Raw genomic sequence first — 22,443 nt, 5'->3', positions numbered from 1 at the left:
GCGCCTAGACAAATTTCAGAAAGAGATTTTATACATAAACTAGGCTTTTTCTGGAACTTTGCGGCCTTGGAAAGGAACGATTTTTAAGGTAGCTACGGGCGTGCCTTATTGCTCACTTATAATATAAAACATGATAGACCACAACGGCGGATGCGGTGTTTGTTAATTTCACGACCAGCGATGAGGCGTGATACTCATGTGGATGCATGAAATCGTTCGCGCGAGTGTTCAGGGATCCTGAAAACTGTACTACACGGCGACACAGCACCGGACAACAAGCGGGTACCGGACCAGTCCAGTACCCGCTTGTACCCGGATGAATCAAAGACTGACAGCACGGCTCGCTCCGCCTAAGCTGAAGTTCATTTGGGCTCCTTCACAGCAGCTCACCGTGGAGGTCCTCATATTCCACAGAAAGATTACCTGCAGTTTAACGACGGGGGCCCTGCTATTGTTGTCACCTGCCGTTACACGCACGTAATAGGTGCGCGGGTTGCACTGCACCATGCAATAGGCAACTTTTTTTCACGATCACTTGCCCTGCTGGTGACATCTCGACTCAGCTCCCTTTCACAAGCAGGTTTTCCCATATATCATAGTTGACCAGAACGAGACGGCGGAGCTTACACTACAGGAACTGTGAAGGTAATAGAACAAGTGCCATGAACCGGGAATTTAGATGTGTAACACATAATGGAATGATCAAACAAAAAAACCATGCACATCCACGTTGTGACTGTTCGAAGCAGGCGGTTGGCCATCTTGTTCTCATCACTTGTGGGAAAGTGCACTTGTGAAATTTCGCTCGACATACAAGCCTATCAGCATTCGGGTACAACCAATTCACGTGATGAGCGATGCAGAAGAAAGTGAAGAAGACGCTTTTGTGCTGTTTCCCTGACACTTTGAACTTGAATGTCGAATAATCTGCCCAGATATTCTGGCTCAGCCATGGTCAGATATATGAAAGTCGCAACAGTATTCAATCTCTTCCGAACATTCTAAAATTTTTGAATACCTATATCAAAAAATTTTCGAATATTCGGCAGTGATTGACTACAGCTGAAATACAGCTGAAAGTTCCGGCAGTTGCTGACATCCTATTTGAAAACATGATGTGGAGAAATTCTTTCCTGCTTCTGTTTGCCTCTGTTTACTTTACTGTGGCTGTTTTCATACTTTGTGGATGCTTATTTAAAGGTTTTGTATATATCCTGCTGATCACTGATTGTGACAATGTTTGACAGTAACCTACACTGTTGTGCTCGATGTTCCGCCCCCTCTTATGTAATGTCCCTCCCAGGGGTCTTTAAGGGCCAATAAATGATGATGATGATGATGATGAAATCTCTAATATATCAAAAAATTTTGAATATTCGATGATTCTTGAATATCACTTTCTCGAATATGAATATGAACTGAATAACGAACATATTCAATTCTTATTTGAAATTTCAAATATTCGCACATCCCTAATTCAAATGGTATAATTTATGAACTCAAGACCTTAGGCATCGTGGATTCATTTTGTGTTAGAGCGTAAGATCTACTGGTCGTGTTTCAAGCAACTGCAGGCTCCTACCATGTTTTGCTGTCACGTCAGACGAAGACGAGTCCACTTGTCGAAACATTGGCAAGCACCCTGAGGCTTTCCCCTCCCTTGTTCACTGTGCAAGTGTCATGAAACCATCTGCCTACCCTCTCCCTACATGCTGCAAGTTTGGTATTGCAGTGAAGCACATAAAATTTATAATGCCAAAACTATACTGAAGATATATCAGTGAGATTTTGTATTTAATCATTTAGTGCACTTCCTTAAAAAGTTGCCAAATTTCGTCACTCCTTAAGATACCAGCAGTCTGGAGTTTCATAGGTAGATCTCACATCCCAAAAATATGTCAGCTCCACATGTAGTTCAACTCTCCCAATTTCAGACCACCAGTTCTGCAAGACGTCGACACAGCTTCAATGAGTGCGACAAAGCTTCTATGCACTTGCTCCCTTTTTTTCATGTAGTGGCCTTGTGTGCTTGAAGAATACGCGATTTTGAAAATGCCTGTTGTGCCGTTCAACCTTCTTCATGCGCCAGAAGTATTCGAAATATCCGCTTCAAATTCACTTCGAACTACAAAAACACTGTTCACACGTGCCTAGCTGTCACAAAAAGCAGAGATGTGGTGCAGTCCTAGGCGCAATATACGGGACAGACAAGTTTTCAAAACTGAGCGTCAACCGCTGTGAGAAGAGTGTAACAGCTACACCTTCACGAGCACAGCAATAGTGAACAGTAGAAATGAAGAGGCGCTCTAATACCCTTACTACTATATGGGAAGCTTCGATCACAGTTAAGGGGAGGGGGGGATGTGGCTGTTGACAGATAATTGAAGTTGTGCGTAGGTGCCAAGCAAACTAAGCTCTCATTACCTTGCTAATCACAGTTACCACAACCTGACCAACATTTTTTCATACCTTTCTCGCAGAGCCTTAGCCACAGCTGATCCGTGGTCAATTTATCCGCAGTTGCCCTGCCCGTATGTAACCAAGCTAAAAGGCACACAAAAAATTAATTCAAAACAGCTTACAATCAGCCGTGTTTGGAAAACTGGAGACTTTGAAAAACAATCGTCCGCACACATTTAGTGTGTACTTTTCTGTGACAATTTTTACTGCAATGCAGTATTTGACCTAAATTCTCAAGCACTCACAGATGCCTTAAAACCATGCTGGGCAGACTATTCTGTTATTGCTCTAACAGTGAAGCAGACAGCTGGAAGCCACAAGGTGGCATTTCAGGAGCGGCAAAATGCTCTGCAAAATGTGTGCTGTGAAATGTCAGCACCCATGAAATGCACCAAAAAATCGAAACTAATACAGGCCCCTCCCCCACACACACGTTACACACTTCTTCAGAACTCAAGTGCAACTCAACTCAGAGAACGTTAGCCCCATACTCAGTACCATCCTTTCTTCTATGACATTATAACCAACTGTTTGCTTGCACCAGCAACAAACTTTCCACTTGTTGCTGATCACGATTACAAGAAGTTGCAGCAAGTGAAGAGGTGTCCACCCACCCTGGAGCTTATCTCGCTCGGCCACAATCCGCGTCCAGTTGCCGGTGTTGTACCTGCGCTTGGTGCGCAACTCTATGGGAGCAACAGGGCCCACCTTGAACTGGAACACCACGTGGCCGCCCCGCAGTCCCAGAGACACAAATTCTCCCTGCGCAGAGCAGGTCACACAGCTTTTTACAATGGCAACAACAAAAAAAAACTAAATTCACAGACAATTCACGAAACAACCATTTCACACTGTGTGATGTAAGAACCCAGTGATATCAGTGACACAGTTCCCTCTAATGCACCACTGTACCACAATGCTTTCTCCCACTGCACAGCGCTCTAGCTCTGAACCCCTCACCCTACACTCTGCACCTCTGTTGAGGAGTGCTTCCTGCTCTCGCTGCCCTGCGGTGAGGTGTTAAACTACTTGTTGCATCACTGTGCTTTTCTCCCTCTCCTACCACCTCACCGCCCCCGTTGCACCCATCATCCTAGTGAGGTAGAGGAGGCAAGGTTGTGTGACCCCCTACCCACCAATGCTCTGTGGATGTTACGCCAACTCCGCCAATTGCTTACGTTAACAGCTATCGCTGTAAAAGGTTTCTCTCACTCAGGCAAAGAAACTAGGGTTAAACCTTAACCTAAAAACTTCATAGAGGTCACAAATTGTAAATCCAAATCACGCATTTTGTAATGTTTTGGGGCTGTCAGCAGGAACACTGCAATTTGTATGCTAAATTTTAATCTGCAAAGTCATGCATTTATCACACCGAGGCTAAAATGCACCAAGATCGCTGAACATACATGCATTTCAGTAGCACAAAAAACACGTAAATCATGGAAAGTGACAAGCCAAGCAAAGCACTATGTCTCTACTTCCCTCTGTAACTGGACGCAGTGTTATGAAATGTAAAAAATCTGCACTGTGAAAATGTGAGGGATTCGTGCCACACAAAAGTGCAGAGCATGCTTCGTTTGCTTAAGCAAATAAGTGCGATGTGTGAATGATGTCAATTCAAATACAGTTAAGCTTAAATGTAACAAGCCTCCACAAAACGAATTCCTCGATGTCATAAAGTTTTTCGACTCCCCATTGTGCCGTCCCCAATGAAGTGCGTGTACTTGTAAACTCCCCATAATGTAGGTGTCATGACAGTTCATCTCAATTTAACAAACTCGCGACGCCAACTGTTTATTAACTAGTGCTGCATCACATAGAATATTGCTGAACCATGCTGAAGTTTCATAACGATACAGAAGGAATGGCCACCAGAGGAACATCTACAATCGCAGTAAGCGAACACAGTTTGTATAATGCGTCACACTCCAGCACCATCAGCCCCTCTCTGCACTAAATGCAGCAGTCCCCACACTTTCGCTTTTGCACCGTCGCACCAAGTGGAACTACAACATTTCATGTTCAAAAGCAGTGCAAAACAACAGGACGCAGCAAAGAAGAAATGGGACGAGCAGTGCGGGCCTCTTGTCACCGCTTGCGGTTGTTCACATTATTCTGGCACCAACAGATGACTCACGCTGGGAGCGAGGACGGCTAAGAGTGCCAATGACTTTAGGTCAGAATTTGTTCCCTAGGACAACGTTGGCGAGGAAAATGTGAGAGGGGACATGTGAGATGACATGGGCACCTCCAGACCACCAGCTCCCTCCATCCCCTCCCACCCTTTAAGCTGCAGCAGAAATGGTGGTGGCTACTGCTGCATTCTCATTATCAATGCAATTGTGAAATGTTTTACCATTTTTACGACTTCAAGTAACGGGGGTCTGCCATAAACGCTCGCTAGGTGATTTCACAAATATGTATTTCTCAGCGTGGCTTCGTTTCTGCATCGTCATTTAGAGTCTTCATGCGAAAACTGCATGCAACGAAAAATTGCAAAGATTCCTCAGTTTCACTGCATCCAGGCTTAACTGTGTATGCAACAATGTATCATAAATGTCATACATTTAAATGTTTGCAATATCCGTGGTTCAATTTTCTGATTTCTTTCTGTGTGTGTACACCTGTACGTAAATTCCTACAACTTGAAATCTGGATGCTCTTCTGGACTATCTTTGAGAAATAGAACTTGATATTGCTTACCGTCTCAATGTTGGGGCACAAGAACAAGAGGGCGTCTTCATCAAAGGTCTTGATGAGCATGGAGATGTAGTAACTGTTGGTCTGGTAGCGACGTATCTGAGGCAGGATGGAGTAGCCTTCCCCTTTGAAATGGAATGAGCTTGGATCTACATCCTCGGTGGGTCTGAAATTATCAGCAAGCGGAGCTCACTATTAGCAAAGCAGAGACAGGTCTGTGACAGAAGAATGGGCAGCAAATAAAGCTGATCACACTCTTTCAAGCCTTACATTAATGCAGTTTTTATTATGTCAAAATACATATTTCAACTCTGAGTTCCTGATGCTGAAATGGCCCTTCTAACGGCAGCGTGCAGTGAGAAGTTTATCTATCAACAAGAGCTACAGTAAAGATTTTTGAAATAACCTAAGGTGTGAGGACAGTATCCCTAAAAATCACCAACCAGTTAATTAATACAAGTGCCTCTAAACAAACTGTATAAACCATGAAGGTGAGGCTTAAGTACTATATGCCTTTAAACTAAAAATTGGCAACAGCCATATCTCTTTTACCTAAGTTGATTCTCTTCCATTTCATGCTACGAAAATTGCATACAACCTTTGTCCGTAAAGTTTCGAGACTGATTTATTTTCCTCTCTAGAAATGATTCCATAAAACAAACGTTGGTACGTATGTGTAGCGCCATCTTTTTGAGCTAACCTGAGCTATTTATGTTAATTGCTGTGGCAACTGCTAGATGGCACTACATGTAGAAAAATACTTTGTCACAAGTCGTCTGCGCATTCAACTGTGAGTGAATGTGGAGAGATGGACGTGCACCTCAAACAACGTGTAAACATGAAATTCTGTGTGAAGCTTGGCAATACAGCCGCACAGACGTATGAGCTCCTTATGATGCTTACGGCAATGAGACATTATCGCAGGCACGAGTTTTCGGGTAGCACAAGAGGTTTGTTTCGAGGAGAACATCAGTGGAAGAAGACACAAGGCAGGGGCGCCTTTCAACCACACGCAATGAAAACAACATGGCTCGGATCAGGGAAATCGTACAGCAAGACCGCACCATTACAGTCCGCATGCTATCAGATGCTCTCGACATCAGTGAGACAAGATGCCATCAAATTTTGCGTGAGAACTAGGGGAAACGAAAGCTGAATGCCAGACTTGTGCTGCACTCCCGCACACAGGACCAGAAGGACACGCGGGCATCAGTGAGTGCTGATTTGCTCTCCAACGCAGAGAAGGATGCTGCATTCATTGACGGCATCATTGCTGAAGACGAAACATGGTGTTTTCAATGCGATCCTCAAACAAACAGGCAGAGCACCTAATGGCGGTCCACAAGCTCTCCGGCGTCGAGAAAGGTGCGGCGACAGAAGAACAAAACAAAGACGATGCTGATAGTTTTTTTTCGATGCCAGAGGTAACATACACCACGAGTTCGTCCCACAAGGGCAGACGGTGAATCAGGTGTTTTATATCCGCGTGCTCCAACACATGCTTGATACACTGTGACGCCGTCGCCCTGACTTATGGGCATCTGGACAATGGAGCATTCTCTATGATAACGCAAGGCCGCACACTGCTATCAGCGTAACAAAATTTCTTGCTAAGCACAGCATTACTGTACTTCCCCATCTGCCATACTCGCCTGACCTCTCCCCATGCGATTTTTTCCGGTTTCCTCATGTGAAGAAAGCCCAAAAGGTCGCTGGATGGGTAGCATGGAGGCCATTCAAGACGCCATGACAAAGGAGATGACAGCCTTGCCAAAAGAAGCATTTTTCAACTGTTTCCAAGACCTCAAGAAGCGTTGGAAGCTGTGTATAGACTGCAAAGGAGACTATTTCAAAGGGATGCTACACAAATGATTTCAATGTTAAACGCATTTTTTTTTTATGAGTTCAGTCTCGGATCTTTACGGACAAAGGTTGTAGTTTGAAAATAAGCCTTACCCTGATTTACAGCCATCGCAGCCTTCATTTTTGAGGAAGTTCCACAGGCCCACTTGTTTACCATCCAGGATGACTTCATGCAGGCAACCCACAAACGTTGTTGCCGTGAGCTCTTGTGCAGCCTAAGTGTGGACACACCACAACCAACAGTTAAACAAGGCATATTCTGTTTACACTCTGTAGCTTTGTAGCATATACAAACTATGCGAGATTCTCCTGAGCCGCAGGTCTAATTTTATGTTGTATACGCGCGAGATGGGTGACAACATGGATTCATTCCTTCATTGCAGTGTAAGCCAAGACTATGATAAGACTGTATTTTAAGAGAAGCAAGCTTGTCTCAGCAGAATATGACTAAGTGCACAGCTCATAAAAAAAAAAATTAAAACCTTTCTTATGCAGCTTGGCTTCTTCCTTAGATTGGTGATTTAATAAGTGTACGTCTTTACAGCGAGAAAGCTGAGGGATTAAGGTTTGGCTGGCATTTGCTTAGCACTGATTAAATGTTTAGTAACTTGAGCATGCTTCCACTCACATTACCATTACTCCCTGATCATGCCAACACAGTTAAACCAAATTTAAATCCCAAGTGAAATTAGTTCAAATGCCCAAACACAGCAATATGAGGTACCAGGTTAAGGACCTCCATGAAGTTCTTTGGGCTATGAAACAAGCATGAGAGATTTTTTAACCACAGCAATATACTTTCTATAAAGAAGTTAACAAGAAAAAACAGATTTTTCATAGAAAACAAAACTATAACATCACCTGCTAAAACACTCACCGGAACGTCCACAGGTACAGAGCCAACGTAAAAGTGAGAACTGGAGTCTAAGTCCATCTTGCCGAAACCAGCAGGTGCTGCTCCCGTGATTTCTTCAGGATCGTCGCGTGCACCGTCGGGCTTGCGCTTGACACTCAGCGTCGCCACATTGCCAACTCTGATAAAACAATGACAGAGAAAGAAAGACACAAGGCCACACGATTTCCCAGTCTCTTACAGCTGGTGGGTGAAAACTCAGTCATCAGAAAAGAGGATTAAAAAATAAACTACACTGAGACACCACTGTTGCCTATAGTACTATTGAACAGTTCTCCGTCAATAAGCCCGTGCCTTTTAGACAGACAGAATGCTACGATATGTACAGAGGAGGAATGGTGTACATAGGTAAGGGTTGGAGCTTTCGGTTTAAGCCGATAAATGTACACTGAATCCATTCTTTAAAAATTGGTTTTAAATGAAATCAAGCATCTTTGTCGTTCTGCGGCATCACCTCGCGGCTCTGAAAGGATGTCGCTTCACCAGGTTCGTGACGAAATCAGGACTGGGCATTCGTGTATAGCACACAAATTACTAACCAAACTAATTATTTCTAATAACTTAATAGGGGAGTAATTACTCATTAGGAGCCTCCCAAGTGCAGCCATACGGCTACAAAGAAAAGCTGTGCAGCTTTCATGAAATTTCTGTGAAAGCTGTGCAGCTTTCCTCTGTAGCCATACTGCGCTTGGATGGATGCTAATGAGCGATTACTCTCTTATTATAAATCTACTCCACATTGGAGGATTCCCCTAAACGCTGAAGAATATTTAACCCAAGCTTGCAGCCAGTCAGCAAAGCGAGCTTGGACAGATGGGGTCAAGCTACCTTCCTCAGCGTCTGCCATATGATACATATGAGGCATAAGCTACTTGAGACTCGTCCACTTTATGGTCAGGATTCAGCAAAGAGTCTCGGGAGCTCAGGACAACCACTTGCCTGAAGACCTCCACCTTGTACCAGTGTGAATCTCGTCCCAGCTGTGGGTCGTTCGTCTCAATGTACATGCTGTGCGTGATGCTGTGCGTGCCTCCACCAGCATTCCATGAAAACTTGATCTTTCGGTTCACCATCTCGATGGCCATGAAGTCATCCTGATGACCATTTTTGAAAAAAAAATTTTAGAAAATGACTCAGTCACGAACTGGCAACATGGTGGTACAGCAGGGATAATTACACCCTCAAATCATTGAAAGGAATAAAACCAGAAAGGCTTCTTGCTCATTTGCTACATCATTTCCTGAAATGTTTTTGCTGCATATGATGACCAACACACAACTAATGGAACTGCCATCTGATTTAAAAAACTCAAAAGACCATTACGTTCGGCAAAAAGCTGCAATTCTGAACAAGAACTTCATCAAACTCTCTAAAAAATTAATCAATTCAACTACAGCATTAAAGCCTTTGCATGCAGAACTGAGTCCTCCAATGGAACACAAAGCATAGCTTGCATGCGACTTTAGAATTGGTGTCACTTAATTAACTCACAGCATTGGTTAGCATAATGGTAAAAGGCATCACAATCTCAACCTCCTACTAATCGGAGATCCTGAAATCATTCGTCTGACTGACACTGGGACTATAATTTTGGTTTTTCATTTAGACTCACCTTTCCTTTGGAGTTTGCCAAAAAGAATAGCAAACTGTTTTGATCGTCTTCCTTGATGGCATAGTTGAGAATGATGCTGTTTGTCATGGTTGACTCAATCTCAGGTTTAAATGACCGGGAGCACTTGTCATTTTGGTCGGCACTCAAAGACACTCGGATCTGCAGCAGGAAAAAAAAAATTGCTCACTTCAACTCAGTTAAACCTTTAGGACCTCCTTATGCCTGGTTCTGTACTTGTGCAGAACTGCATACCACAAAAACAGTTTTCATCAACCTCTTTTTGTGGAGTATGTATATGTGCAATTTAAATAAGTCTTCGTCAGATGACTGGCCAATATCACCATTTGCTTGCGTTTGACCAATCTCCCAAATTGAACTGCTGCTTGCTACTGAAAGAGTGAATAATACTGACTAAATACGTGCAGCAAGACAGTTTGTAACACCTTCTTTGCTATGCAGTTTTAGTTTAAATGTAATTAAAACTCATGCAAAAACATGCTACTCCACTAATAGAAAAGCAGAATATTGTGACTGATGCACATTTTTTTCATGCACTAAATGTGTAGAAATGATTACAAATGGCTCTCAAATTTTACAGTACCCTGAAACTTGTTTCAGCAACAACTAGCTGGTACACAAATTGTTCTCAAGCACATTTTCCCAGTAATGACTGCTCATACAAGCACTGCACTAGCGTGACATACTATTTTACAATGGTAATTTCATAACTCACAGATTACTAGTTATCAAGTTTATAGATTAGTTTCCACGCTAAACATGGCAAAAACCAACAGTACGAAAAAAGTATTTAGAAGGTTGCGGGCTATATATGCAGTCATGCAACTTCAACACTGCAGAGAACCGTAGGGCTCGAAGGCTGCAATAAATGGGACCGCACACATGTGTGCAGAGAAAAAAAATGTAATTGGGGAACTTACACTTGAAGCTCGCTGTCTAGCAAGAAGAATCTTGTCCCTAAGTTCTTTCAGTTGGAGCTGAAGCAAGTTGTGTGCATCCCGGGCACGTCCGGCAGATTCTTCCGACCGGCTGGCCAGCTGATCAGCGCGCTTGATACCCTGATGGGCATCATCGACTGCACAGTGACAGAAACAACAGGCATTACTGTATCCAATAATTCCATGCAACTTAGCATGCTAGGGGATATATCAGAGCTGACTGCATCATCTGAGGTGAGTGAAAAGCAACTTTTCCAAGACCTCGTAACATATGTCTACATCTGTGCCTGCTTTTTCACTGCAAAGAATATGAGCATCCTAAAGAGCTGTCTCTTCTCAATGAAACTGAAGATCACTGTGCTATTGATGAAAACGCAAAGCACAGGTCACGGCCTGGCTATTGAGGTGGCAATAGTGCTAATGAAAGCGTCACTAACTAGCCCACTAACTAGCCCATGCTGAGCTAACACAAGAATTTAGGTGACAAGTTCAACCCTCGCATTGTCATAACCTGTCCCTACTCATAATGGTGAGCTTTACCATTACAGCCAGCAACCAGCTCTACTGCCATTAAATGGAGAATACCTTTTGAGAATCTGGTACAAAGCTAGGCCTGTCAGTTTGCTTTTAGACGCAACTGGTATTCACATATGATATCGGCACTCATTCGTTGATAGCACTTTGCATCACAGCTTTCTGTAGGATCTCAGTAGATGACAAAATGGCAGTGTAATATAAGTTACTGGTAATACACTGGAAGTCAAATTCATTTAATTTAAATTTCCAGTTTACTTGAAATGATGCATAGATCTTGTCAACAACACGCATATTACGGAAAGTGCAATAGGACTCTGCTTAATTTGAACTCTGCACAACTGGAACAAAACATCTGCCCCTTCCAAGTTCAAATTATCAAGTTTCAACAATATCAGCACAGGTTAAACTTTTTTTTTGCGGGACCAAAATGCTTCACATTAACCGCGCATATCATTATGCACGGAATACATCATGAAGCCCCAATGCGAAAGACATAGACAAAGAGAAGGTACACAACCTGCATTTTTCGTAGTGGTTGTTCGCACATAGCTATTGTGTTGAACTAAACACAGCCAACGACCTAACAGCCCGAACCAACAACCCGACAGCCCAGGCACACCAATCACTCACTGAGCCGTGACAAGTTCCCAAGGCCCTCTTCAGATCCAGTCCGAAGGCCAGCCACCTTGGTCAGAAGGCCGGGAAGTTGGTCGGCAACTCTGTCAACTCGCTGGTTCGCTTCCTCCTGCTTCTGGTCGGCATGATCAGCCTCCCTTATGGCATCTTCCAGGGGACCTGCAATGTCTGTAGGAAGCCTGTCCAGCTCCCGGTTGATGGCATCTATGGCCTGGTTGCCGTCCTCAATGTCCTCTCCAAGAGCCTTGAGCTTGTTCTTTTTGGCACGCATGGCATACTGTAGCTCTGGTCATGCAAAGAGAACAATATGCCGGTGGTATGAGCAAGTTCACCACAGCAAAAAAAAACACACGTGGGTCGTCATCTCAAGTGTGAAAGTGTGAATAGCATCTAATCTGCAACAAAATAGCAGTCTGCCATGAGCATCTACATTGACGCGATCAGTGCGTTTATTTTCAAAATAAGTGCCGTTGCAAAATGAATACACCTGCTATTTTTGCTGTCAAGTTACAGTAAATTTTTGCTGGCACAATACTCCATGTGGCAAACCCATGCTTCAATTTTCATTATTTTTGTGTATAAAAAAAAGTGTGGCGATTATGCACAATTAAATATGGTATGACCATATTTACTCACATGAATGTTTTAACCGTTAACCGAAGGGAAACGTCACCCCTTGCATACAATTAAATCAATATCATTGAATAAGTGAATCATTTTAAGTTTGGACCTGCAAAAACAGTGCTCCAGCTAAAATCATAGTCATACTAAAACTCACGTAAATATGACACATGCATTGAAATGGTGCCATATGCAGCAGGTGGTCAAAAGTGAGTAAAAAAAATGCACAAAACAAGTCGCCAACAAAAGCACCTCTCTTGTCAGTGCTTGTCCACCTTTCCTACATTAGGCAGCAAAGAGGCGCAGAAACTTTGCTTTATTTTTTTTTTTACACTTCCCTCTCTCAAACACAGTTTGCCTAACGCTCTCATGACAAACCAACTGTTTCAGTTTTGGCACGGAGATTCAGCAATGCTGGCAAAAGCACTCTGCAGATTCTCAAGCATGGCAAATGTTTAGTATTGCTATTTTGCCTACCTGGTATGTCTTCATCTCTGAGCTGCTTTGCCTGTCTGAGCAGAGCTTCACTTCGCTCCCTTGCACTCTCGGCCTGGTGCACGAGGCTGTCACCAGTCCGTGGGTACGCCTGCACACAATGCAAGGGCACAAAAAACAGTCATTACTTGCAAAAACTAAAGGCTGAATTTTAGTATCAATTATCAGACATCACAAAGAAAGATTTCGTTAGAAACTGATACAGTCAAACCCAGCTACAACGAGCGCCGCGACAGCAAAATTTTCGCCACAACAAAGCATTTGCCACGGCGCTGATTTCATGCCACGGTGCCTATTTCGAAACGGCAAAAGACCGAAGCTGACAAATTTTTGAAAAACAAACGTTGTTCATGAACGAAGCTTCCACTTCAACAAAGCAGGTTAAAGCAGGATTCGGCTGTAATGGAAATGTCTGGCTGCGTCTGTGCATGTGTACAGTTTCGAAAATTTGAAACTCCTAGTGTGTTTCCCTTTTGAGGCATGCAAACAAGATGTCACTAGTTCACAACAGCCAGATTACAAAAAACTTTTCCTCAGCCGCATGAATACCATAGAATGTTTTAAAAATGTTTGTTACTATAGTGCTCCGACAAACATAGTTGATTTACATCCAACTCAAAGCCGGTCATCTAATTAATGTACAGAATGCTGCAGGGCATCCAAGGCCAAATTCTCAAATGCACAAAAACTTTCCTGGAAGTACTCTGTGTGTTCATCAAAGCACCAGGATTGAAGGTTTTATTTTTGGTCGTACCCTCCTATTAATTGATTAGCGGCACTGAAAGCGGTACCTCGTCAAAGGCTCTGTCGGCTGCATCCGCTGCCTTTCGAGCGGCATCCTCGGCATCTTTTAAGGCATCCACAATGTTCTGGTAGACGCGGGCAGCACGCAGTGGGTACTCAGATACTTCCTGCGTTGTCCTGAACTGGCTGTGAAGAAAAAAAGAGGAGGGGGCAGTCAGTGTCATCATCATCAGCCAACCTGTGTCCACTGCACGACAAAGGCCTCTGCCATATCCCTCCAATTAATCCTGTCCTGAGTCAGCTGCGTCTATTTTATCTGTGCAGATCTTACTCTTGGAATCCATTCCATTACCCTAATGAACCATTGGTTATCCACTCCCCGCATTGCAAGCACTGCTCATATCCATTTCCTTTTTGTTATTTAAAGCTAGAATATCACTAACTACTGTTTGTTCCTTCAAATATATACTGCTGTCTTCCTGTCCTTGCCATCACCCCGACCATTTTCCTCCCAACAGCATATCACAAAAATGCTTACCCACCAAGGGCAAGCACTGGTAAATTTTTTTCAAGCACAAACTGACCATCAGTGCACTCAAGTTTTCCTTACATACAGAAGTTGGAATGTAATAAAGCTGATTGTTCTGTGATGGACTCTAACATACAACTGAGGGAAGAGGATTACCGTATTACTTGCACGATAGCCATACTTTTTTCCCAGAAAATTTACAGGAGCTTCAGGAGTGTGCTAATTACACGGGATAACATATTAACAAAAATTTATAAATATGCACAATATCTGCAAATATTCTCAGTATTTTGCAAGCATAATAATGGGTGCGTTAAAGTACAAGTGTGTTTATTGTAAGAGTGCATAGAGTACAACAATGCACTTCTAGGAAGGCAAGCAAGCAGATAATGTGAGATTATGAACAACGCAATGCCACCATCAATGCAAAGTTCAGAGACGTTTTAGAGCTGCATGATAGCCCTGACCGATCCTTGAGCTTACACCTTTCAGGAACTATTGAAAGTGCCATTAATTTGCTTTATTGCACCTTTGTGACCACACCAATCCCTTCTCTAATGTCTCCAAGAGCTAAAGGTACTGAATTGAACAAATGATTTCATTTATCCAGAGGCAGCACCAAGCCTCATGGTGTGGGAATCGGAAAAACATTTTAGGATGTGGGAAGAGCAAGTGAAAATTAGTAGAAAACATAAGAACATCGCTACATCTATTTCCAATGTTCGTACCACAAACATTCCAATGCTCAATTTTTCAGCACAGGGCACAATGCTGTTAATAAATGAGGCACTATCAACACATGCGAATGGATACAACTTACTCTGCAAGAACAGAGACGTGTGCAGCCATTTCATCAGCACGTCGCTGGCAGCCCCGGACATATTTATCTCGGTATTCAGGGTTCAGACGGTCGAGGATGCCACGGCGTTCCTCAAGTGCGTCGGTTGCATTTGAAATTTCCATGAGAAGTCGCGGAAGCTCCTGGATATGAAGCAGCCATTTCCATGTCACTTGATAGATGCCCGCTTTAGAAAACGACTGAAGTGCTAAACCAAACTTCGTATATCTCATCTAAGGATACACACAAAACTCTAAATGAATACACAACTGGAATCTACAAGTAAGTGCCCTCATGAAGTATGAATATATAGTCATAGAAGCTAGTCACAAGAGCCCTCCGAGTTTGCAATGTTCGTGGCGATATCAGAGCCACTTGTGGCATTATACAATTACAATAAACTCCTATACGCTCAAGCTCCTCTACAGATACAGGCCTTCGTTCCAATTAGCCGCTCGTTTAGTTATTCAACAATTCACTTCAGCATATTTCCTCAGAAAATCGGGATTTGTAATGTGAACATCTGCACATATAACAGCATACTTTGGAGGTTTTTTTTTTTCTCCTTAAAGTTACCAGTATAGTTAAATAAAAATAAAACCAGTGAATTCCAGAGAGAGGTTTATAAAATCAGCAGTTGATGCATATGTGTAGAAAAATTTCAAGCATTTCACTCCCACAGATGTATACATCATCTACGTTCATCTAGTAAATTAGACTTCCCAACTAGCGAGTGGACAAGTGACTCTCTGTATAGAAGCATAACATCAGGTAATGAAAAGGTTGTGCTGAAGAAAAATATTACCTAAGTACGATAACGTACACTGAGCTTGCCACAGCTTCCAAAACTTTGCATTAATGTAGGAGTTGAATAGAAATGCATTTGAATCAAAACTGATATTCGGTCACAGAGCACCTCGGGGCTGAGAACCTATGCATATATTTTACATCAAACAACCTGGCCATCTTACTTCTCCTTCATCATCACCATCATGATGATCATCATCATCTTACAACCAAAGTAGAAATTTGGCTGTGACAAAACAACGCACAAAGAAATTACAAAACATGCCATGCATTCCGTATTATTCGAGTCTAATTTGTTATTCCTAGCCCACTTACTACAAGCATTGGGCTAAAATGAACAATTAGGTACTACACGACAGTCAAATTCATTTTAATTAGGCTTGAGCGTATGAAACTGAGAAATTTCAATTATTCTGAACCTACAGTTGCATGAAGCGACTGCAGTAGCCAATGCTAGTCGTTACTAACTACGTCAGTACTAACTACAGGCACAGTCTCCTAGCCCTGCAAACAGTGAAGGAACAACTCACGTCAAACATGAAGGCGGCATCAATGATTGCATCTCTGGCTTTTCTCAACCACTCTCTAGCCTCAACGAGGGAGCCATTAGCTCGGCCGGCACCATCGGTACTGCCACCGATGAGATTCTGAAACAGAAGAAAAAGATGCGCGGAGATATAGCAGTTAAGATGTTCATATAATCACAACCAGAAGCTTTCAATTGTCCAAGCAGGAAGCTTGCAATGAGGTAATAGTCGTCTACCCTTCATTTCCACCTATACTATACCAGAAAATTTCTATGTATTGTGAAACTTCTCAAAATAATATTATGCGCAACACTGTAATAGAATTACCATTGCCTCCTTTTTTTTCTTCTGCAGAGTATACGTGAAGAATTGTTGCTTTATTTATTTTGTATGCTTGAACAGCAACAGCCTTGTTTAGCGGAAGCGTGATTCCACCACAACCTCTAGCAAAGAGTAGTGGGGATGTAACGAGCTTAAAATGTCCAGTACAACCAACTCACAAGTCAGAAGACCACTGATGCACCATGGGCATGCATATCAAGGCCCTAAACTCAGAAAACGCCTACCAATGAAATAAAAAGCTGATAACAATGAACACTGCTATGTAGAACTTGCTTAATTCGAACTTTTTTTATTCAAAGTGATGCTATCAAAATCCAATGCAGAGGAAAGACTCTTCCTCTTAATTTTAGCTCCATATCATTTGAACAAATTTTTGTCCTCTTTGAGTTCAAACTATTGAGAGCAAACTGTATTAAGCATTACAATTTCAATACTATGCAATTTTTAAGTTACCATCAGCATTCATCAGTACCACACCAAGAGCTAAAAACCAAACTCGGCGAAGAGCTTCCATATATCTTGACATCGAGTGCCATTAAAAAAAAAAAAAAACTTTTACGACACAGGTGAGCAATGGCATTGTTCACCTGGATTGACCGAAGGCTTTGCAGTTCTCCTTCCAGAAGGTCCAGGGCCTTGGCTGTCGGATTCTGCACTTCGTGCTGAACTCTGCGCACCATCTCGCTGAGAAGCCGCTCGATGCGGTCAAGCCGCACAGCCAGGTCGCCCACTTCTTGCAGGTTGACCACCAGGTTCTTCACTTTCTCGAGCAGCTGGTGAGCCTTCCTGTGAGCAGCCAGAAGCCAAGACTGCTCAATATGATGGCAAGTGTAGAAAGAATGCTTGCCATGCCCGTTTCATATTATCTCAAGTTCAAGACGTGCAAAGTGACACTCCTAGCATTTTTCTGGAAAATCTAAGTAATACCTCAAAGGCACAGCTTGGCTTTCATGACTGGCCCAAAAGGGAAGATTTTGAACTAGCTTAATGTATCCTAAATCTATTTAGTCTTTGGGAGCCCTGACAGGTTTCAAAAGGAGTTGAAGAGCCCTACATGTCATGGCTTCCGTCTCTTCTTGCCCAACGTGCATGCAAAAAGACCATAACATGGATGTAATTTTCATGCAGACTCATGGTGCCTAAAAAAAAAAGCCTAAATTCAATTATATTATACTGGGTGTGCAATGAAACAGTCTTTCTATAAGCAATTACGCTATGTTGCCTACGATAGTTGGTTTTTGAACATGTAATATGTTTTTGAATATGTAACATTGTTTTGTTGTCATATTACAATCATGTATCTGCATTACTCTACCTTGTTATGGTCTCTTGGGCCTCGTCAAGCTGCCCCGAGCAGCTTTTTACCCAAGAGCTCCAACCATGTATATATGTGGTGAAATAGATAAAATGAATTGAATTGAATATAAGGTGGGCAAAAGAAAGTTAGCAACACAGCATAGCGGACAAGTTGGTATTGCATATGCAAGAAACAAACTGTAGCAGCATAGCATAGTGGGCCAGTTGCTAGGTCCTTCATTTCAATTGCGCTGTTTTGTTCTTTCAAAAAGGGAAGGTGGGGATTGAGGCATACAGAGATCAAGGTGCTCAGGGAAATCCAAAAGAGCCCCAGGTTTCTCAGAACCCAGTTCGAGAATCTCTGGGCCAGTGCCCAGTGAGAATCTCGAAATTCTCGAGATTTAAGACAAGACATACGCAGGAAAGGACCACAGAAAAGCACCGTTGAGACACCTGTTGTCTTTTTCTGTGCATGTCTCATATACTTTGCCCCGAGACGTCCAACGTGCAAGCAAGAACAGACGGGAACCCATATGGTTTTTCAGACCTGTTTTCCCTCTGCGCTTCATCCAAAGGACGATCAAACTTGCGCCTCTGCATCTCCAGAAGGATTCGTCTGGCTTCCTCGACAAGGCGTTCGATGCCGGTGGCTGCTTGGCCGAGTCCCAAACCATGCTGCTTCAGGCGATCCACAGCATCTAGAATGTTTTCATTCCCCGCCTTTATATCACGAATGTATTAGATAGCATTTCAAAGAGGCCACAAACACTGATAAAATCTCCGAAAGCAGAGTTTGCTGCAATGTACATGAATCGTAAGCCAGCTAGGATATCCTTTTTTGTTTTGTCGATAGCCAAGAGATAAGTTGATGAATGTGTTTATGCGAACCCTAAACAATGGTGGCACATTTTTCATCTGACCTTTGCAGTCTTACGTGACACTGCACCCTGCTAATCACTCGACCAAAAACAAAGTTGAGTTTTTACAGTATACAATAGAAATATGTCGAATTATCATGACTCAATCGTACACGATGGAGTTTTTTAGTTAACTACAACATAAATCAACACGGCCAGTCATCAGCCCATCTACATGCTTAGCTTGGGACCAAACAAAACAGAGGTAAATAGAGTTTGGTACTACAAACAATCTCAAGAACTAGCTAACTTCAGTGCTGAGGATGCCATAGCTATTCAACAAAAACAATATGCTTATCAGTTTCTCAAAGCATTGCAGGGGGGATAACAAATAAACTTTCATCTGATGGCAGCTCAAAGCTTTCAAATAGGCTTGTGCAAATATTCTATACTTTTGAATATTCACCCAAATAGCCTAGTATTCTATATTCGATTATATCTGAATATTTGGTATTAAAAATCTCGCAGTATTTGTCTCAAACAAATAATTTCGGAGCCTTTGCTTCGCTTGGTTTAAGTTCAATGTACTTCTTGCAACAAGGCACCGCAGTATCCATACACCATCTGCCGGGCTAGTTGGTTGCAATCCATATGTATCAGCAGCGGGAACACAAAACAGGAAGAAGAAGGAGAAGATGCGCTCTGTACTATCTTCTTCTTCTTCTTCCTGTTTTGTGTTCGTGCTGTTGATACATAAATATATCCATACGCGGCTCAAAGCAACACCCATGCAAAAACGCAACTGCAATTAAGACCAGCAGTTCAAGGCAGGAGGTGATAATGGACGATAGTACAGAGCAACTTCCTTCTACTCGTGCACAACCTAACTGACCAAGCAGCGAATCGTGAACTGGCAGTAGTTGCCATAGTTTCGAATTCTAGAGCAGAGCATGCCCCAAAGATTACAGGATGTTTGCTTTGAAGTCTGGGAAAGCAACCACTAGCACGAGCTTAGCTCGCCTGGGAAAGCAACCCCTAGCACGAGCAAGCCGGTTAGTGGCGCACAGTTCGAATTTTTCGTTGGCAGAACCAATTCGTATAAGACCAACCGTTTCTTTTTTTTGATATGTGGAGCTCTACTAATCATGGCGGGAACGGACACCAGCAAAGATCCCACAAATGGCTCGGCTCTGTGCGTAGAACGACCCCCCAATTTCAGGTTATTTTTTCAGTCACCATAGCTTCAATGTGTGTGATAAACTTTGAATACACATTTTATGTTGTTTTTTTTTTTTCATGCACTGGACTTGTGTGTTGAAAAAATGCATGACTTTGAAAATGCCTGCTGTGTGCCAAATGTAATAGAAATGGTCACTTCGAAATTATTGAAAGGAAATTACTATTCGCTCCAAACTTACTTTGAACCAGAAGGCCACTATTCGCATCAACCTACTTCCAAGTTTACCAGAAAACACCCAGTGCATTAGAAAGCACCCCAGTGCAGTGCATACAATTTGTATAATCTGAAGCACATACCAATGATTTCCTTCCAGTACTTGTTAACAAGGTCCAACAAATCCCTGGCTCTCAGCAGCAGCTGGTGGGCCTCTTGTGCGACTCCAGGCAAAGTTCGGACCATATCCTTGGACTACAGTGTGTGGGAAAAGGTGTTAATGACAAATTAACGTAATGCATTGCTTTTTGTCCCTGCAGTTCATTCAACTGCAGTAATGGAAGTATTGGTTCAAAATTTCTATGCAACCAGAACTCTTATGCAAGTAACCACGATCACGAGAACATAGAAATGAAGAGACTGGTACTGACGTTAGCAACATTCCTGTCTTCTCTGTGTTCCTCATTATTGTTGTTTTCATGCTGCTATAATTCGATAATGGTTGACTGAGTAACCCACAGAAAGATTTTAATAGGTAACTAGATTTCAGCAATTCCCCAATCCTCTGCCAAAAAAAAGTAAATAGTGCCAAAGTAAAAGTCAAGGACCTGTTATGTTCTGTTAAGCAGGCAGTTGTGGAACTTGAGCGCAGAAATTTAAACCAAACAACACATAAAATTTAAACTGCGTTGGTATAGACCTTTACTAAACAGCCAAACGACCATTTAAGCTGGAATTCACTGCAGTACAAAAATAGTTTGGAAAAAAAACTTTGCGCTGCAGTAAGTTTGCAGGCAAACATTAAGTTTCCAAGTTAAACTCTTTTAGGAACCAATCGTAAGAGAACAAAAAGGTCACGGGCTAAAGACGCAGCCATGCATCTTAAACACTGCAGAGATCAGCTGTAGACTTGGAGACTAAACAGCAGATTGCTTCACTTAAAGAAACATAGTGATTATCACGCTATCATAAAAAGTCCTGCAAGCTTATTTATTGCTGCAGCCTTAGAAGTGAACTAAAATGTATGCCAAAGAAGGCCAGGGATCTTAATCTCAACTCCTTCGGGCAACTTAACCTACTGTTATTCCTGTATTTCACTCCCATCGAAATGTGGCAGCATGGCTGAGGACTGTAATCCAGCAAGCAACCGGTATAACATTAGCAGCAGCTGAACATTGTTACCCTTTCCAGCAGGATGTCCGCTTGCGTTTCAAGATTGAAGTGGAACGAGAAGTTGGACAGGACTTGGTTGCCACTGTCGACAAGGTGGAGGTAGTTGTCAAGGTCAGTCTGAAATGCAAAGTGGAATTGTCTCAGCAGGCAGCACCAAGATAAAAAAAAATTCATTCAACAACTCCACTACAGGATTCTCTCACAACTTGCACCAGGAAGGCAAGCTCGATAATGATTGACAACAGTTTTTTTTTCCTTTATTTGTTTCTTAGAACATGTCTAAGGGGGGGCCGAAGCTAAAGGCTCAAAATACTGGTCGTGAATATGTATACATTCTTAAGTACAAAATACTGCACATGTCCGAATTATTGGAGTCCGAAAAATAGGTCGGCTACTATACAGACAGTGGAATTTCATTCATTTGAACTCACTCAATTTAAACCTCCGGTTGATTCGAACCAGCATTTTGGTCCCATCAGCATCTCCTTAATTTTAACTCTGCATACGTTGGACAAATTTTCAGTACCCTTCAAGTTTAATTTATTTAGAATCGATTATAACTTTATGTGATGTAGAAAGTATACAGTATACACAAATTATTCTACATTTTTCTAAAAAACTACTAAATACAAAAAAAATCATTGTAAGATGTGCCAATCCATGAGAGAGCGAAGCAGTACATAGAACCCTGCCTGCATATATATAAAAGTAGCTCTAGAAGCTTCCTGCGGCTTCACATGACAGCGTGGTTATAACCATCATTTTCTTCTTGGAGTACCCTTATGTTCTTAAGCACTGTCCAAACTGGCAACTCTGGAATCTTTAACTTAGTTGTGTACTTATCAAATTGACTGTTCTATTTCGCTTTTTTTTTTACAAGCCCTGTCAATTCAAGCTCCCTTTATCCGTTTACCTACAAGTAAATTCAGCCGTTAAAAGTCATCCAGTTTTCATAAACTATGCCAGAAGTGTTCTGCTCACTCTCATCACACGGGATGTCTCCTGAATGGCGAGCAAGTGAATCCAGGGAGCTGAGATGATGTCCGTGGCATTCAACCGGTTCAGTAGGGCCAGCATGTGCTCCACTTCATCCAGCAGTCGTCCCGTGCAGTCATCGTCACAGGCTGAAACACCAACACCGTGC

General features: G+C 42.5%; 1 protein-coding gene across 2 annotated transcripts in view; it reads right to left on the bottom strand.

Annotated features, from left to right (window-relative positions):
• The window catches only part of LOC144107159 (laminin subunit alpha-1-like), a 121,974-nt gene that overhangs the window by 17,781 nt on the left and 81,750 nt on the right, over positions 1–22,443 (bottom strand). For both annotated transcript variants that reach the window (XM_077640154.1, XM_077640153.1), the window contains exons 35-51: positions 22,281–22,423; positions 21,309–21,416; positions 20,270–20,381; positions 18,424–18,574; positions 17,168–17,366; positions 16,242–16,358; positions 14,887–15,047; positions 13,585–13,723; positions 12,776–12,884; positions 11,672–11,962; positions 10,487–10,641; positions 9,549–9,707; positions 8,876–9,030; positions 7,901–8,057; positions 7,117–7,238; positions 5,164–5,326; positions 3,075–3,222 (exon numbers count right to left, since the gene is read on the bottom strand). In XM_077640154.1, the coding sequence (XP_077496280.1) occupies positions 3,075–3,222; positions 5,164–5,326; positions 7,117–7,238; positions 7,901–8,057; positions 8,876–9,030; positions 9,549–9,707; positions 10,487–10,641; positions 11,672–11,962; positions 12,776–12,884; positions 13,585–13,723; positions 14,887–15,047; positions 16,242–16,358; positions 17,168–17,366; positions 18,424–18,574; positions 20,270–20,381; positions 21,309–21,416; positions 22,281–22,423 (2,589 nt within the window). The remainder of the gene's footprint in view (positions 1–3,074; positions 3,223–5,163; positions 5,327–7,116; positions 7,239–7,900; positions 8,058–8,875; positions 9,031–9,548; positions 9,708–10,486; positions 10,642–11,671; positions 11,963–12,775; positions 12,885–13,584; positions 13,724–14,886; positions 15,048–16,241; positions 16,359–17,167; positions 17,367–18,423; positions 18,575–20,269; positions 20,382–21,308; positions 21,417–22,280; positions 22,424–22,443) is intronic.

The sequence above is a fragment of the Amblyomma americanum genome, chromosome 10, assembly GCF_052857255.1.
Source record: "Amblyomma americanum isolate KBUSLIRL-KWMA chromosome 10, ASM5285725v1, whole genome shotgun sequence".
In the NCBI taxonomy this organism is placed as follows: Eukaryota; Metazoa; Arthropoda; class Arachnida; order Ixodida; family Ixodidae; genus Amblyomma; species Amblyomma americanum.
Note: the sequence above shows the minus strand (reverse complement) of the source record. Positions and strands in the feature narration are given on the sequence as shown.